The sequence below is a fragment of the Felis catus genome, chromosome B2 (assembly GCF_018350175.1).
Source record: "Felis catus isolate Fca126 chromosome B2, F.catus_Fca126_mat1.0, whole genome shotgun sequence".
NCBI classification, from domain to species: Eukaryota; Metazoa; Chordata; class Mammalia; order Carnivora; family Felidae; genus Felis; species Felis catus.
The window spans coordinates 97,647,858-97,665,557 of NC_058372.1; the positions used below are offsets into that span (position 1 = coordinate 97,647,858).

Consider the following 17,700-nt stretch of genomic DNA (forward strand, 5'->3'; position numbering starts at 1 on the left):
CTGGTTTTTGGGCAAATAGCCTAAATATCCCTTTCACTTCTCCTTGGCAGGGTCTTGGGCCATTAATACCCTATCACCACCATCCCATTCTTATATTGGTCACCCAACTCATTTCTGTGACCTAAACCTGCAATTACTTGATGTCTATTGAATGCAAATAAAACTGATTCTTGACACCCAGGGACAGTTGACATAAGATCTTGGTTGTTCTCTCTTCTCCTGTTACTTCTTCCCTATCACCTCCACCAGGGAGCACACAAGTGGAAAATATCCTTGTTCATTATTAGTCTTTTGCTATAAACTAACTTTGTTAGTATTTCCCACTAGAAAAAGACTAGTGGGGAAATAGTTTGAGGCTTGCACCTTACCTTTTTGTGTGTGCATTCCCTGTCATCTGATAGCCTAGATAACATCTCAACTTTTTTCTTAGTTCGTCCTTGGCTGTGTTTGTTGAATTGTTGTGTTGTGTTTGTGATTATATGTCATCTTTTACCCAGGTCCCCCCTTGGTCAAATTCTATGATTGATGAATATGGATAGCACTGGACTCTCACTGTATCCCATTAAATGAATTCATACATGTAACATACTAGGACATTTCCTGGCCCAAAACAAACACCCAATAATTGTCAGTTATTATTGTTGATGTTATAAGATGTGCTTGAAAAAATAATATTCAAAATCAAAGGCATCAATTTTTTTTTTCTTGTTGTCCTGATATTTTTCATTATAGCAACCAGGACTGAAGCAAATTTCCTCAAGGACAGGAACCAAGGATGATAATATGGAACAGTACTAGTTATAAACCCATTAGGGGAAGACTTCTGCTTCTAGTTATTATGGACTAGCTTGTATCAGATCAATGCTCCACATGAGAACAATTAGAAAAACCTAGATTTTGTTTTTAAATGTTTATTCATTTTTGAGAGAGAGAGCACGAGTTGCGGGGCGGGGGGGGGTGGTGCGCAGAGAGAGGGGACAGAGGATCTGAAGTGTGCTCTGCACTGACAGCAGAGACCCTGATGCAAGGCTCGAACTGACAAACTGGGAGATCATGACCTGAGCTGACGTTGGACTTAAGATTAACCAACTGAGCCACCAAGGCACCCCTAGATTTTATTAAAAGTGAGAAACATCTATTTGAAAGCATTGGAGAGATATAAGACAGAGTCTAAGGTATTAGAGAAAAAGGAAATAAAGAGAGGTGAGCAGCTTAATATATGCAGCTACTTTCTCCCAAGAGACATTTGATGATTCTGAATAAGTTAAGTACAGAGAAGCTGAGCAGCTGAACAGGACTGTTGGCAGTCTTACAGGGGTAAGGAGACAAAAATTGGGATTCAGAGCTTTCCAAAAGGAGGGGATCTGGTAAACAGCCCAGTCTTCAGCTGGGAACCTTGAGGGACTACACCCTGGTAATAAAGCTAGCCCGAAAATAGACAAGCACTCACAGAGACTGTAACTCAGATATGAATCAAACCAATCTCCGATTAGACTAAGAAGTTATACTCCTTGCTAGCTGCCTGCCAGAAGCAAAGCAAATCCTCTTCGGAGAAATATGACATCATCCAGGCTCTCAAATTATCGCTACATTCTTCATATGGTGTCTGGCATTAAACAAATAGATGATAACAATAACAACACCAGGCATAACAGGAGCTAGGAACAAATGACTGAAAACCAAAAGAAAAAAAATGTTGTAATTTAAACAGATATGTTGAATATATTTTAAGAATAATCTAATAAAACTTCTAAGATTGAAATTAAGAACTCAGAGGAAAGATTTCAAAGCAGATTAGACTCAACTGAAGAGATGATTCATGAACTTGAATATAGACTAGAAAAAAATATGTGGACTTCCCTACAATTACAGCAGGATAAGATTTTTAAGAAATACCAAAAAGTGGGGCGCCTGGGTGGCGCAGTCGGTTAGGCGTCCGACTTCAGCCAGGTCACGATCTCGCGGTCCGGGAGTTCGAGCCCCGCGTCCGGCGCTGGGCTGATGGCTCAGAGCCTGGAGCCTGTTTCCGATTCTGTGTCTCCCTCTCTCTCTGCCCCTCCCCCGTTCATGCTCTGTCTCTCTCTGTCCCAAAAATAAATAAAAGTTGAAAAAAAAAATTAAAAAAAAAAAAAAAAAGAAATACCAAAAAGAAAGACTGGGAGATATATGGGATTCGGTGTAGACATTTGTGTAATTAGAGTCCTAGAAGAAAAGGAGAGAGAGTGTGTAGCATAAACAATATTTGAAGAGCAAATAATCTAAGGATTTAAAAACTGATAAAAGACATAGAGGCACAGATAAATACAAAGAAAGTTACAACTAGACCCATCGTTGTAAAACAGGTAAAAAACAACTAAAGACAAAAACTGTAAATGAAGTTAGTATAAAAAAATAATAAAACACATTTTGTTCAGGGGCACAAAATAAGACAGCCAAATTTTCAATAAAAACAATGGAAGCCAAAAAATAATGAAATGATATCTTTAAAAGGCCAAGAGAAAGGATGTGGCTGGAGTTTGAGGAGCACAGGGCCAGTGACGCTGCAGACCTGAGACCTGAAGCAGCCTAGAGGCAGTGAAAAATAGCCCTGAACGCCTGCAATAAAATAATGGCCTCTAATAAGACTACATTGCAAAAAGTGGGAAAGAAACAGAAAGGAAAGAGTAAAGTAGAAGAGGCAGAGCCGGAAGAATTTGTGGTGGAGAAAGTAGTAAATGGGAAGACGGAGTATTTCCTGAAGTGGAAGGGATTTACAGATGTTGACAATACTTGGGAGCTTGAAGAAAATTTAGATTGTCCAGAGTTAATTGAAGCATTTCCTAATTCTCAAAAAGCTGGTAAAGAAAAAGACGGTACAAAAAAAGACTCTCTATCCGACGGTGAATCTGATGATGGCAAATCCAAGAAGAAAAGAGATGCTGCTGATAAACCAACAGGCTTTGCCAGAGGTCTTGATCCTGAACAAATAATTGGTGCTGCAGACAGCAGTGGAGAATTCACATTTCTCATGAAATGGAAAAATTCAGAAGAGGCAGAGTCGGCGTTGGCAAAGGAGGCAAATATGAAGCGTCTTCAAATTATAATTGCATTTTCTTTATTTTAAAGTTCATTTCTTTTGAGACAGAGAGAGAGAACAAGTGGGGGAAGAGCAGAGAGAGAATCCCAAGCAGGCCCCTCACTATCAGTGCAGAGCCCAACGCAGGGCTTGATCTTACGAACCGTGGGATCACGACCCAAGTCAAAATCAAGAGTCCACGCTTAACTGACTGAGCCACCCAGGCACCCCAAATTGTAATTCTTTTTTATGAGCCACCCAGGCACCCCAAATTGTAATTCTTTTTTATGAAGAGAGATTAACTTGTCATTCTTGTCTAGAAGATGAAGCTCAATGATACATCATTTGGGGGAGTTGTTAGGGATTTTTTGCATCTCTAGCACTGGTTACTTTGAATAAATAAAAGCTTTCTATGGTTGCTTCCTTTATCAGAAAAGAATATGTGAGACCATGGTATATTATTCCCCTGCATTAGAGAGCACCTTTCCTTAATGCTGGGGGAAATCTTCATAGTTGGCACTCAACCAGAATTTGTGTTTAATTCCTACATGCCTAAGGACCATTCTGGGCTTTTTGTTTATTTGGTTTTTTTTGGTGTGTGTGAGTGTATACATAAAAATACATACATAAATGGTTTTCTTTGTAAAAAAAAAAAAAAAAACATTCACCCAAACAAAAGCAGAATTTCATGACCATGGATAAGCCCAGGTTTCTGGGATGCCATCATTTTCAGCAACCTAAGATATAAATCACTTAAAGTAAATTGAAATTTTTCCTGAACAGGCCTTAACTTTTAAAATTTCATAATTAATTGGACAATTTAAATATACCGTAAACAATTTAAATTGGGCAATTTAAAAGTAGCCATATCAGAATCCATATCCATATCTATAGTCATATAAATGCAAGATCCCTGAAAGAAAATATAAATATAAATGTCATATAAATGCAAGATTATTTGCAAGATCCCTGAAAGAAAAATTTTAGCATTACCAACAACCTCCCCACCCACATGAGAAAACTAGACAAGTCCTGGTGTGTTTAAATTAGGTAAGCAAAACTTAGTTACATGGACATTTAAAGTTTCCTTCTGGTGAATCATTCCTTTGCAAGAGGTTGAAATCTCTGCGATATTGACTAAAAGGTCACAATTTATGGAATGTCTAAGACTTTGTTCATGGAAACGTAATCATAATCAGATGGTTAGAAATGTTGACAGTTTAGCACCTGCTGGAATAAATGGAGGGACAAACTTCCGTATTGTAAATTCTTGACCTGCATGTGTTTTCTTTACCTCAGCTCATTCCTTACATGCGGGCCCAATCTTCTCAGTATTTGAGTTCCTGGTTCAGCAGAAACCAGGAGAAACAATCATCAGAATGTTATCCAACTATATATTGTTTACTTTATTGTAAATATTGGTAAATAGTGGTCAATAGTTTATATTCAAAAGGATAAACAAAAATCAAAGGCTAAAGGAAAATATCTACTAACCTAAAAATTCTATACCCAGAGAAAGTATCGTTCAAAAAATGAAAGCAAATCGTTCAAAAATGAAAGCGAAAAAAAGACATTACCAGCTAAACAACTGAAGTGATTTAGAGCTTGCCGACAGACACTAGTGGGAAAACTAGTTTTTCAGGTAGAAGGAAAGAATTCCAAATGGAAGCAAGAAGATGAAGAAGGGGATAAAGAGCACTGTAAAGAGTAGACATATGAGGGAATCTGAATTAGTGTTGACTGTCTAAATATATATGTATAGAATATATGTTGAATTCAAGTATGTAACAATACACAAAATGTAAGTGGGAAAAGGAGTTAAAGTATTCCAATGTCCTTATCCATGAATTGAAAAAAAATACTAATTGGACTTTAATGAGTCAAGGATGCATGTTGTAATCTTTAGGTCTAGGCTAACCAACAAACGTGATAAAAGAATCAATGACTAGTTCATAGAAGAGGGAAATGAAATAATAATAATAAATATTTTATTCCAAAGAAGTTAAGAAAGGGGAAAAGAAAACAGAACAATTGTAACAACTAAAAAATTAAAACATGGTAGATTTGGGACACCTGAGTGGCTCAGTTGGTTAAGCACCCGACTTTGGCTCAGGTCACGATCTCCTCGTTCCTGAGTTCGAGCGGCACAGAGCCTGGAGCCTGTTTCAGATTCTGTGTCTCCCTTTCTCTCTGCCCTTCCCCCTCTCAAAAATAAATAAACATTAAAAAAATTTTTTTGAGAAAAAACAGCAAAGATTTATATCCAAATATGTCAGTAAGTGTATTAAATGTAAACTAAGAGTTCTAATTAAAAGATCAACATTGTGAGACTGGATTAAAAATAAACATACCCCTACACCCAAATATAAGCACACAGAAAGAATAAAAGTAAAAGGAGGAAGAAATATATTTCTGACTAAAAGAAAACTGGTATGTTTATCCTAATATCAGACACTGTTTAAGGCAAGAAGTTTTACAAGAAATAAAGTAGTACATTTCATAAGGATAAAAATGTCAGTCCATCTGAAGGATATAGCAATTCTTAATTGTACCTAATAACACATCCTCAAATTTTAAAATGTAATAATTGACAGAACTAAAAGGAAAAATGGAACTTTTTAAATAAAAGTTTTTTTTTTAAAGTAATGTCCATGCCCACTGTGGGGCTCAAAACCATGACCCTGAGATCAAGAGTCACATGCTCTACTGACTGAGCCAGCCAGGCGCCCCCAAAATGGCACATTTTAATACACCTTTCACTTCTCTCGTTAACTTTTAGAAGAAGCAGCAGAAAACAAAAACCAGCTCTAGGGATACAAAGAATTTGAATAATACAATTAACAAATGCATATGTGATCTACTTATTATGTATAGAATGCTGCACACAACTGCAGGATACAGTTTTAAAGTTTTGATTACACACGGTACATTTACCGAAATTGGCTGTATGCTGATCCATAAACAAATCTCAACACATCTCAGAAGATTTAAATAATCTTTTCCTTTCCTTCCCTCCCCACCCCCCCCTTATAATATCTCTGTCAGGTTTTGGTATTAAGGTTAAACTGCCCTCGTAAAATGAATGGTAAGTGTTTTTTCCATTTGTTTTCTTTGGGACAATTTATGTATCTATGACCAGAGTAAAAGTCAGCTAGAAATCAATAGCAAGAAATACCTAGAAAGATCCTCACAATTTCAGAAAATAAACTTCTAAATAATCTGTGGGTCAAAGAAAAATGAGAAAAAACATTTTGACTAAATGATAATAAAAATATATCAAAACAGGTGGGACCCGGTTCAAGCTGTGCTTGGGTAGAGACGGCAATTTGTAGCTTTAAACGCAAATGGTGAAGAAAAGCTACAAATCAGTTATATAAGAATCTATCTCAAGAAATGGAGGGGGAAGGGGGAACCCAGCTAATTAAACCCAAGGAAGTAGAAACATAAGAAAGATAAAAGCAGAAAATTAATGAAATAGTAAACAAATGTACAATGAGAGAATCAACAAACCCAAAAGTTGGTTCTACAAAAAGATCAATTAATATTGATAAACCTCTACCAAGAATAGTTGAGAAAAAAATGGGAAACAAAGTATCAATATCAGGAATGAAAAAGAGCACCTCGCCACAGTAATACATTTACAAGAGAATCCGAGGAGGGGCACACGGCAGTCTCAGTTGGTGGAGCATGCCAACTCTTGATCTCGGGAGTCCTGAGTTTGAGCCCCATGTTGGGCATGGAGCCCACCAAAAAAAAAGACTATAAGGATATCTTGAAAAGTTTTCTGCCAACACATTTGAAAATAGGAAATAAATTCTTCAAAAAGGACACTTTAGGGTGCCTGGGTGGCTCAGTCAGTTGAGTGTCCAGCTTCGGCTCAGGTCATGATCTCATGCTTTGTGGGTTCGAGCCCCACGTCAGGCTCTGTGCTGACAGCTCAGAGCTTGGAGCCTGCTTTGGATTCTGTGTCTCCCTCTCTCTCTGCCCCTCCCCTGCTTGCGCTCTGTCTCTCTTTGTCTCTCAACAATAAATAAATGTGAAAAAGGACACTAGTGGGGCGCCTGGGTGGCTCAGTTGGTTAAGCGTCCGACTTCGGCTCACGTCATGATCTCGCGGTCCGTGAGTTCGAGCCCCGCTTCGGGCTCTGTGCTGACAGCTCAGAGCCTGGAGCCTGTTTCAGATTCTGTGTCTCCCTCTCTCTCTGCCCCTCCCCTGCTTGTGCTCTGTCTCTCTTTGTCTCTCAACAATAAATAAATGTGAAAAAGGACACTAGTAAACCTGAGACAAGGGTAAATAGAAATCTAACTAGTCCTATATATATCAAATCTATAATTTAAAACATTTCCTTCCTCAAGGAAAACTCCAGCCCCCACATAACTTCATTAGTGATTTCTTCAAGAATTTAAGGAAGAAATAGCAACAATCTTACATAAACCATAAACTCTCCTAGAGAATAAACAGGTAACAATTACTACCTTGTTTTATGAAGCCAACTTAACCTTAAATCCTGACAAAGATCTTCAGAAAAGGAAAATTACAGTCCAAACTTTGTTATAAGCATAGAAACATTCTTTCAAAATATTAGCCTAAAATATATGAAAAAAAATTAACCAATTTGAGTTTATTCTGAAAATATAAGGAAGGTTTAACATTTAAGATTCAATGAACACTGGCAGATACCACTTTAACCAAGTGATCGAGGTTCCCATCACCAGTAAGAAGACATATCATGCATCCCCTGGGGTCGTGCACTGGGAAGAGCATATCACCTCTGTTGTATATTGCTAAAAAATGAAAGTATTCAATCTAACCCTGAGAAGACATCAGACAAACCTAAATTAAAGGATAGTCTAACAAGGGGCGCCTGGGTGGCTCAGTCGGTTGAGCATCCAACTTCAGCTCAGGTCATGATCTCACGGTCTGTGAGTTCGAGCCCCGCGTCGGGCTCTGTGCTGACCGTGCAGAGCCTGGAGCCTGCTTCTGGTTCTGTGTCTCCTTCTCTCTCTCTGTCCTCTCCCCTGCTCATGCTCTGTCTCTCTCTCTGTGTCAAAAATAAATAAACATTAAAAAATTAAAAAAAAAAAAAAATAAAGGATAGTCTAACAAAATACCTGACCAATTCTCTTCAACAGTGTCAAAGTTGTGAAAGTCAAGGAAGGACTGAGGAACTGTCAAAGATTAGAGCAGACTAATGAGATGCCACAAAATGCAACATGGCATTGTGAAATAGAAAAAGAACATTAGTGGAAAAACAAGTAAAATCCAACTAAGTGTATAATAAAATTAAAAGTATTGTACCAATGTTATTTAAGTTTTGACAATTGTCCTATGGTTATATAAAATGAGCATTAGGGAAGTTGGGTAAAGGATATATGGAAACTCTATTATTTCTGCAACTCTTCCATAAGTGTAAAATTATTTCAAAATAAAAAGTCAAGATAGCTCAATGTAATTAATCACATGAACAGAATAGGAGGGAAAACCTTATGATTGTCTCAAAAAGATACAGAAAAAAACATTTAAAAAATTCAATATTCCTTTATGATTAAAAATAAATTCTTAGCAAACTAGAAATATAAAGAATTTCCTGCCTCCTATAAAGGGCATCTCTAAATAATCCTACAGCAAACATCATAATCCCCCTAATTTGGAAATGAGACAAAGATGTCTGTTATCACACCTATTCAGAATTAGACTGGAGGCTCACAGCTAATGCAATAAGGCAAGAAAAAGAAATTGGTGTGAGAAAGAGAAAGAAAGAAATAAAACTGCCATTATTCATCAGCATCATGGATAATATACAGAAATATATATGAGTATGTATGTAAAACATATTATTTATATAGACATAGCTATAGAGAGAAGATCCAAAAGAACCTACATACTAAATAAATTAGCAGATGAACTTAGCCAGGTAGCTGAATGCAAGATCAATATAAAAAATCAATTATATTCTATGTACTAAAAATAAATCAGAAAAATAAAAATTTTAAATGATAATACATCATTATAATAACAACAGGGGTGCCTGGGTGGCTCAGTTGGTTGTGCATCCCACTTCGGCTCTGGTCATGATCTCACAGTCTGTGGGTTCAAGTCCCGTGTCGGGCTCTGTGCTGATAGTTCAGGGCCTGAAGCCTGCTTTGGATTCTGTGTCTCCCTCTGTCTCTTCCCCTCCCCTGCTTGTGCTCTGTCTCTCTCACTTCAAAAATAAATAAACACTAAAAAAATAAAAAAAATATTAAACACCTAAAAATCAGTGGAAGATGTACAACCACCTTCGTGCAAAAAGAATAACATGTCATTGAACTAAGTTAAAGAAGACCCAAATAAATGTTCAAGGACTAGGGGACTAGGTATTATAAACATGCTCTCCCACATAATTTACAGATTCAGTGCAACCCCAGTCAAATTCCCAGAAATTGATAAACTGATTTTAAAATGTATATGACAGTGCAGAAGGCCAGGAAGGGCCAAGATAATATTGAATGACAAAGTTGGATAACTTGTACCAGTGGTTATCTAGTTTTATTTAAAAGCTACAGTGAGGGGCGCCTGGGTGGTGCAGTCGGTTAAGCGTCCGACTTCAGCCAGGTCACGATCTCGCGGTCCGGGAGTTCGAGCCCCACGTCAGGCTCTGGGCTGATGGCTCAGAGCCTGGAGCCTGTTTCTGATTCTGTGTCTCCTTCTCTCTCTGCCCCTCCCCCGTTCATGCTCTGTCTCTCTCTGTCCCAAAAATAAATAAAAACGTTGAAAAAGAAAAAAATTTTAAAAGCTACAGTGATTGAGATAGTGTGGTATGGTGCTAAACAGATGTTTAAGATAAAAATGGTAATTCAGACCAGGAGGGGAAGGCAGTCTTTTCAAAATACTGGATTATATGAGAATCCATATAGATTCATATGAGGCAAAATGAACCTCAATAATGAGCTCACACCATTCACAAAAAACAATTCTAGATGGACTGTAGGTTTTAATGCCATAGGTAAAATAATATAGCAACTAGAGGAAACATAGAGTATCTTCATTATTTGGGGTAGGTAGGCAAATATTTCTTTCAAGAGACACAAAAGCACTAAGACTGATAAATTAGACTACTCTAAAACTTAAAACTTTTTGAAATCAAAAGACATCATTAAAGGGGCGCCTGTGTGGCTCAGTTGGTTAAGCATCTTGATTTTGGCTCAGGTCATGGTCTCACGGTTCATGGGTTGAGCCCTGCATTGGGCTCCATGATGGCAGTGTGGAGCCTGCTTGAGATTCTCTCTCTCCTTCTCTCTCTCTGCCTCTCCCCTCTCTTGTACTCTCTCGCCCTCTCTCTCAAAATAAATAAACTAAACTAAAAAAGAAAAAAAGACATCATTAAAAGGGTATATGATTCTATTTACTTAAAGTTCAAAATAGGAAAAATGAATCTATGGTTTTATGGTCTGAGGTAGGCTAAATAGTGCCCCCCCCAACATATCTTTGTCCTAATCCCCTGAACCCTGGGATATATTACTGTGTACATAGTAAAAGAGATTTTGTAGCTGTGATTAAATTAAAGGTTTCAAGATAGGGAGATTTACCTTGATTATCCAAGTAGACCTAATCTAATGATAAGGATCCTAATAAGAGGAAAGCAGAAGGATCAGAGAAGAAATGCTATGATGCTGGCTTTGAAAATGTAGGAAGAGGGCCGTAAGTCAGGCAATGTAGAGGAGGCCTCCAGAAGCTGGAAAAGACAAGGATGTTCTCTCCAGAGAGCCTCTGGAAGGAATCAGCCCTGCCAACATCTTGATTTTAGCTCAGTGAGACTGATTTGGGATTTCTGTTCTCCAGGGCTATAAGAGAATATTGTTTCAAGCCACTAAGTTTGTGCTAATTTGTTACAGCAGTAATAGGAAACTGATACATGGTTGGAACCCTGGTTATCGATAGGAAGGAGGGGAGGGGGCCCAGGTATGGGGAGCTGATAATGTTCTATTTCCTGATGTAGGTGGTGATTACATGAGCATATTTTGTGAAATGTATGATTTGCGTACCTTTCTGAATATATAATTCAATAAAAATTTATATATTAAAGAAAGCAAAAATTCCTTATTGGGGAATATGTTCTATGTTCCCCCACTATAGCCGGCACAGACCTTTGCCAGGAAGAGGAGTTGAGACAATTCTCTCTGTTGAGAGAATAGCTGAGCAGAAGAGTAATTCCCGGATGTCACTTAAGGACATCACTAATAGGAACATATATTTCATGTTATGAAAAGAGGAGTCCTGTGCTCATGTTAGAAAGTAGTCTTGGCTTGTCTTATCTCTAAGTATAATCCTCCCTCTTTGAGAAATTTATTTCTTCCAGCAGCTTAATATTCAATCAACATATAAAAGATTAACAAAAGGTTTTATAGCAGGAAGGATGAACTTGGAGACCTCATTATCTCAAGTGGTGATACAAGATTAAGACAATAAATAGGCTTTTGTAAGTTTTAGATAAATTCGTGGGTGTTAGATCCATACTTGACTATTAAAGAGAAGCCAGGATGCTTGGGGTATGGCTCTGGCCTTTAAACTTGACCTCATGAGGACAATCATGTGCTTCCACTGACAACGGACCTCAGGTCTGACTCAGTGTAGCCGTTCTTAGGTTATTAAGAGGAAGCAGGCCAGCAACCTGATCAGAAGCATAAGCTTTGCAGCTACCAGATGAAGTCTCAGAGGATCCAAGCATCAGCCTCACAACTATTAAATTAATAATATTGTTAAAGACCATGTGTTTTCATGTGGGAGCAGCCAAGGTCATAAAACTGAACATGATGTTGGACTCAGTGACCTGGTTGTCCCAGCTTTGGTTCCAGGTCTTCCCCCGACCAACTGTGAGACACTGGGCATTGGGCATGCCATTTAACATAGCTGAACCTCATCTGTGAGTAGGGATCCTGAGACCACCCCAAGAAGCTTATTTTGGGAGTTGAATAAGAAGTGATATGAAAGCACTTAGTCAAGTGTGACACACTATTTAAATGTGAGGTATTACTATTGGTTTTATTCACAAAGGAAAAAAAAAAGATAGTGCTCTGGTTACCATACTCTACTGTCAGAAAGATTTTTCTTTCTATCAGTAAGATGCCCTGTGATAGGAGGATTCTGTGGCCAAAAAAGTTCAGGGATCTCTGAATTAAGGTTATCTCTGCATTTAATTTTTTTAAATGTTTTTATTTATTTTTGAGAGAGAGAGAGAGAGAGAGAGAGAGAGAGAGAGAGACAGAGCATGAGCGGGGGAGGGTCAGAGAGAGGGAGAGACACAGGATCTGAAGCAGGCTCCAGGCTCTGAGTGTCAGCACAGAGCCTGAGGTGGGGCTCGAACTCACAAGCTATGAGATCATGACCTGAGCTGAAGTCAGATACTCAACCAACTGAGCCACCCAGGTGCTCCAAGGTATCTCTGCATTTAGAGATTCCCAGTGTTCATTAGTCCTTTTTATCCCTTCCAGAAATACAAACACTCATTAGCCTTTTAAAGTCCCCACCCCCCCGCCGTGCCCCGCTGCCCCAAGAGTTCCTGCAGGAAAGAAATCAGTTTAATTATCTTTAACTCAACATTCAAACATATTTGACCAACAAAGCCACATCTCTGTACACATTCATACTTTCATATTCTGCCTATGTGGCCTCATTCATACCCACGTCCTCAATAACCCTCATACACCAGTCACTTCCGAACTGATATTACTATTCCAGGCCTCTCCCATGAGGTTCAGATCTATTCATCCTGTGGCTTCCACCTGGCGGTCTCAAGGGTGCCTCCAACTTTATCTGTCTAAAATGTCTAAAATCAGACCTTCCATCCCGTACCTGGATCTTTTCGAGGGCTCCCTAACTTGGTGAAAGGCCCCAGCATCCCCCCAATTCCCCAGGTAGAAACCTCACACCTCTCTCCCTATCATCCCTTATAAAGCCCCCACGTTCACCCTATCGCAAATTCCTGCCCAATAGACATCTAAATATGTTTTGAACCTATCCCATTCTCTGTAGCCCTGTGTCCATCGCCCTGGCCCAGCCCCCCCTTGAGCTGTCATGTGCACCCCTCTGAGAGCTCTCTACCTGGTCTCCCTGCTTGCTCTCCTGCCCTCTCAATTCCATCTTCCAGGAACATGTAGGATACGTTTTTAGAATCCAAGTCTAATTCCTACCTTAAACCCTGTTATTATTTCTCCTTGTTCTTATGTTCTCGGTGCCCCGGTCACCAGGTTTCTTCTATTTTCTCAGATGTCCCACAGCAGTGCCTTCGCTTATGTCCTTTCCAATGTCTAGAATGTTCGCACCCTGCCCCTACTCCACTCCTTTCACTGAAATAACCTTTGCTCAACCTTTAGATCTTCACCTGAATCCGACATCCTCAGGGAAGCTGTCCTGACATACACCCAACCACCCCATCTGCCATGGGCCTCTCCTTTGTGCAGCTGCTCAAATGACAATTCCATATTTGTTCTTATATTATTGAAATTAGGGGCACCTGGGTGGCTCAGTTCGTTAAGCATTTGAGTTTGGCTCAGGTCATGATCTTGCAGCTCGTGATTTGGAGACCCATATTGGGCTCTGTGCGGACAGCTCAGAGCCTGGAGCCTGCTTCTGATTCTGTGTCTCCCTCTCTCTCTGCCCCTCCCCTGCTTCTTCTCTGTCTCTGTCTCTCAAAAATAAATAAACATTAAAAAAATTAAAAAAAAAAAAAGAAAATGTCTCTTCTCCCTCACTAGACCACAAGCTTTATGAAGGTAGGGCCTTGCCTATTTGACTCCATATTATCTGTCTAGCAGAAAGTTTCACAAATATTTTTCGTTGTAGAAAAAAATCTCTTCTTAACACATCTCACGTGTGTGATTTCTGCTGTCCTGCCTCACTTGCCTCCAGCTTCTTCAGAAAATAAAAATTCAACTGGTAAGCTCTCCCTTCTTTTCTCCCCAGTGATTTCCAAAGAGCCTCTTTCCCATGAGCTCCGTTTCCAAACTAACATTATGACTGGGGCACAACACGCATCCTACGAGGCCCTTTTCACAGAGACTGCAGTGTGCATGGCACCCCTGGGCCGGGCAGGGCCCTGTGAGCCAAGACTATTCGGCCTTGTCTTTATTTCTGTCTGATTTAAGTCTGACCCAGAGCTTGGGGTTTGGGGGCTCCCATTCCTGTCCCGAAACCCCACCCCCACTGCACTCGCACAGAAATCCACTCAAGCTTTTGCTTGGGTCCTTTGGGGGAATTGGGGTATTTTCTTTTTCTCTTGCTTGCTCTGGTTGGTTTGATCCTCAGGTCAGCCCCTATCTTTCCCAACTTCAGGCCTTAGTGCAGGCTGTTTCTTTCTGGGAGGGCCACCCCACCCAACACCTAACCTCCTTTCTTGCTATGGTTGAACTCCCACTCATCCTTCAGGCCTCAACTTACATGCGGCTTCTTCAGGGTGGTCCTTGCTGACAAATCAGCTTTAGGTCACCCCGCTATTCCCTCTCGTGGCATTCCACACTTTTCCTTCAAGACGCTCATCCCCGTTTGTACTTCCATACCGTGTATGTATTTATTCATTTAGCAGTTATCTCCCTGCTAAACCATCATCAACCCCATAAAGGCAGGGCCAGTGCCTATTTTTCACGAACCCTGTGCTCAGCCCAATGTCTGTTTATAGAGCAGACCTTCCCTAAATGTGTACTGAAAGAAAGACAACAAATTAACCAATGAATGTGGTTGCTCTCAAAACAGCTTTGGACCCTTGGAAATCTGCCTGGCTTGAAAACAACTTCGAGCCCAAGCAAAACTGAAGGAAGTGTAATTTGAAGCAGCAAATTGTGTCTTGAACTTGTCAATGCCAGTTTTCTATTTTGACTTATTTTTTTCACCTCTTGGGTTCCGAGGGACCTTGCCAGTCTGTAATCTCCGGGGTCACGTACTTCCCTTCTGCCCTGTACTAATAGGCCGCCTGGGGGCTTACTGGCCTGGGGTTTAAAAAGTCCACAGGTGGCTTCTCTCCACAGCCAAAGGGGATGTTCTGGAAGGCAGGACTGGGTATCCCCCTTCCCGTGCACCCTGGCCCTCAGAGGCAAGGCTGGGTACGTGTGCCTTCTGTTTTGTAGAAACAGACTTGTGCCCTCTTGGTTCTCTGTTTGGGGCCTGAATTCATTCTTACTGTGAGAGCAAAGCGACTCCAAAAGCATTTCTGTAGTAAAGCTGGTAGCAGAAAATGCCAGTGCCCCACCCACACTCACCCCCCTGATCCTTCTTACCATGTCTTGTGCTCCCAGGCCTTGGTACGCTTTTGCTTCAAAGCGAGCCCTGTGGTTCCTTCTGGCATGGTCCTCAGGGCTCTGGAGCTGCCTTAGCTGCGTGGAGGGAGGGCCCAGAGCACACTTACAGCCCATGGGGTCAGGCTGAGGCCACCCTCTGGGAGCCTTGGCCTGCATTCCTCCCCAGTCCTGCCTTGCACCCGCCATTCCCTGCCAGTATCCTTGTATCGCGTGCACACAAATCCTCACCTGGGGCCTGCTTCGAGGGCCTGACCTAAGACGGTTGGTGTCAGGAATGGAACTGGGAAGCAAAAGCACACTGAAGCCAGGAGTGAACAAAAACCACAAAAAGGACTCCAAGAGGACCTGGCGGAGCATAGACGTTGCCCGCTAGCATCCCACATTCAAATTCAGAGTCTCCATGATGGAGATTGACCACAGTTTATGGGAAAACTTACAAGAGGAGGGTTGGTCGGACAAGTTATGGTCCTCACCTGCTGCAGCTGGTTTGGAGAAGAAATTGATCTTCTCATAGCCCTCTTCTACCCCTCACCTTGGGCTAGGTGGCACTGGTACTGGTTGTTCCCTGGAAGGGTGACCCGGCCCTTCATCCTCGAGGAGTCTGAGTCCCTGGTTACCATGGCGGTGCTTGCTGGCATTGTCAGGTCATAGTTACACTGGGCATGGAAGTAACCTGGAGCTGCCCAGAGTTCCACACCTACTCCTGCCTGGCCCGTGCTAGAGGGACAGAGACTTCCCTTAATTATTCCTGCCAGGATGGCAGCTCCTTTCTTTGCCCAATGGTTTCCCGTATGCGAGGCCCCCAAATGGCCAAGTGGTTACGTAGATTTTGGTTTAGTGGAACTCTTTCCATGTTTCTTGCTGAAAGTGTGGTCTCTCTTCTGGAAATTAGTGTCTCCAGACCCACAGATCCGGGGGAATTGTGGCCAATGGGAAACACAACTTCTCCCAAGTAGATCACCAGGAATGATGGTGAACAGAGCCATGCCCACTTACCTGTCTGGACCCCAGGCTCCCTTCCCCTCAGGTGGGGACAAATCATATGCTCCAGGTCCCCCTGCAGGGTCAGTCTAAAGCTGGCCTCTGTGGAACTGCTGAGACCTCACCCTTGTGTGGCCTCCTTATTTCCCCTGTTCTGATGCCCCTACTCCCTTAAGGTTACCTCTGGGAGCACCGACTTGATGAGTTATTTGCACTCAAAGTCTGCTTTCTGGGGAAGCCAACCTAAGACAGGCCTGGAGGTCATGACAAAGTGGGAGTGGACAAAGCACCCCCATTTTGAAAAGACAAAGTGGAGTGAAGTCAGGGTGAAAGGAAGGAAGTTTGAGCTACTGGGTAGAGCCTCAAACTGGAAGGTGGGGGTCACACCACTCTTGTCACCTCAGTGAAAACCCAAAAAATGGGGCCTCAGCCTTATCCTATGTCTGACAGGGATCATGTTTAACTTTGAGCAATACAGAAAAACTATTCTCATAAAGTACTCATGGCACATTTATTTAAATGTCATGAATTTTAAGCATTTAATCATTTGCAGATAATATTTAATAATATACAGTGGACCCTTGAACAATGTGAACATCCCTTAAGGACATCTCACCCTCATGGGGGAATATTCATGTATAACTTTTGACTCTCCCAAAACTTAACTACCAATAGCCTACTGATGACTGGAAGCCTTACCAATAACATAAACCATCGACTGATACATATTTTGCACGTTGTATGTATTATATACTGTGTTCTTACAATAAGGTACACGAAAGAAAAGGAAATGTTATTAAGAAAATTGTAAAGAAGAGAAAATACATTTATAGTACTACATTGTGTTTATTAAAAAAAACCCACATGTAAGTGGACCTGTCCAGTTCAAACCCATGTTGCTCGAGGCTCAACAGTAACATAACAATATAATATAACATAACAAAAAATATCAGTGTATTTCTCTGGCTATGCACTGTGCTGCATACTCCACAGAGCCCCTCCTGTGATCCTTACATCCAGCCCATGCAGAAGGTATGATTACTGTTTATTAGTCCCATTTACAGATGTGGATACTGAGGGATAGAGGGTGATTTGGCTGCAGGAGCTGAAGGGCTGGGGTTACATCCAGACCTGTGCTCTGACCTGCCTACTATACCATAAGCAGAGACACATAAATGTTCCATCTCTCCCCCAGTATATCTGTGGGGTGCAGGGTTTCTGCCATTCTGGTTTTTAAGTTTGCACACACAGAATCCATGGGTTATTTGAATTGACGAGAAAATGCTACTTGGCTAGGCCCTCCAGGGAAGCCACAGGGCGGCCCCAGAAGCTCCACCGATTCTACTCCAGTGCAAGAATTTGGCTGATAATAGTATCACTTGATTTTACTAATGG

The 17,700-nt window shown here is 41.0% G+C and overlaps 1 protein-coding gene across 1 annotated transcript; it reads left to right on the forward strand.

The window, feature by feature from the left end:
* The first annotated feature begins 2,066 nt into the window (after nt 1–2,066).
* LOC101098872 (chromobox protein homolog 3-like) lies at nt 2,067–5,127 on the forward strand. The gene is made up of 2 exons (XM_003986436.4): nt 2,067–3,068; nt 3,310–5,127. The coding sequence occupies exons 1-2, from the start codon at nt 2,609–2,611 to the stop codon at nt 3,390–3,392; spliced, it is 543 nt and encodes a 180-aa protein (XP_003986485.1). The 5' UTR covers nt 2,067–2,608; the 3' UTR covers nt 3,393–5,127.
* Nucleotides 5,128–17,700: the final 12,573 nt, after the last annotated feature.

What these genes read in the sequence shown, in the direction of transcription:
- LOC101098872 (XM_003986436.4), top strand. Translation starts at nt 2,609, where the DNA reads ATGGCCTCTAATAAGACTACATTGCAAAAAGTGGGAAAGAAACAGAAA. An exon ending in AAAGGAGGCAAATATGAAGC is followed by an intron (nt 3,069 to 3,309) that starts GTCTTCAAATTA and finishes CTTTTTTATGAG; the next exon opens with CCACCCAGGCACCCCAAATT.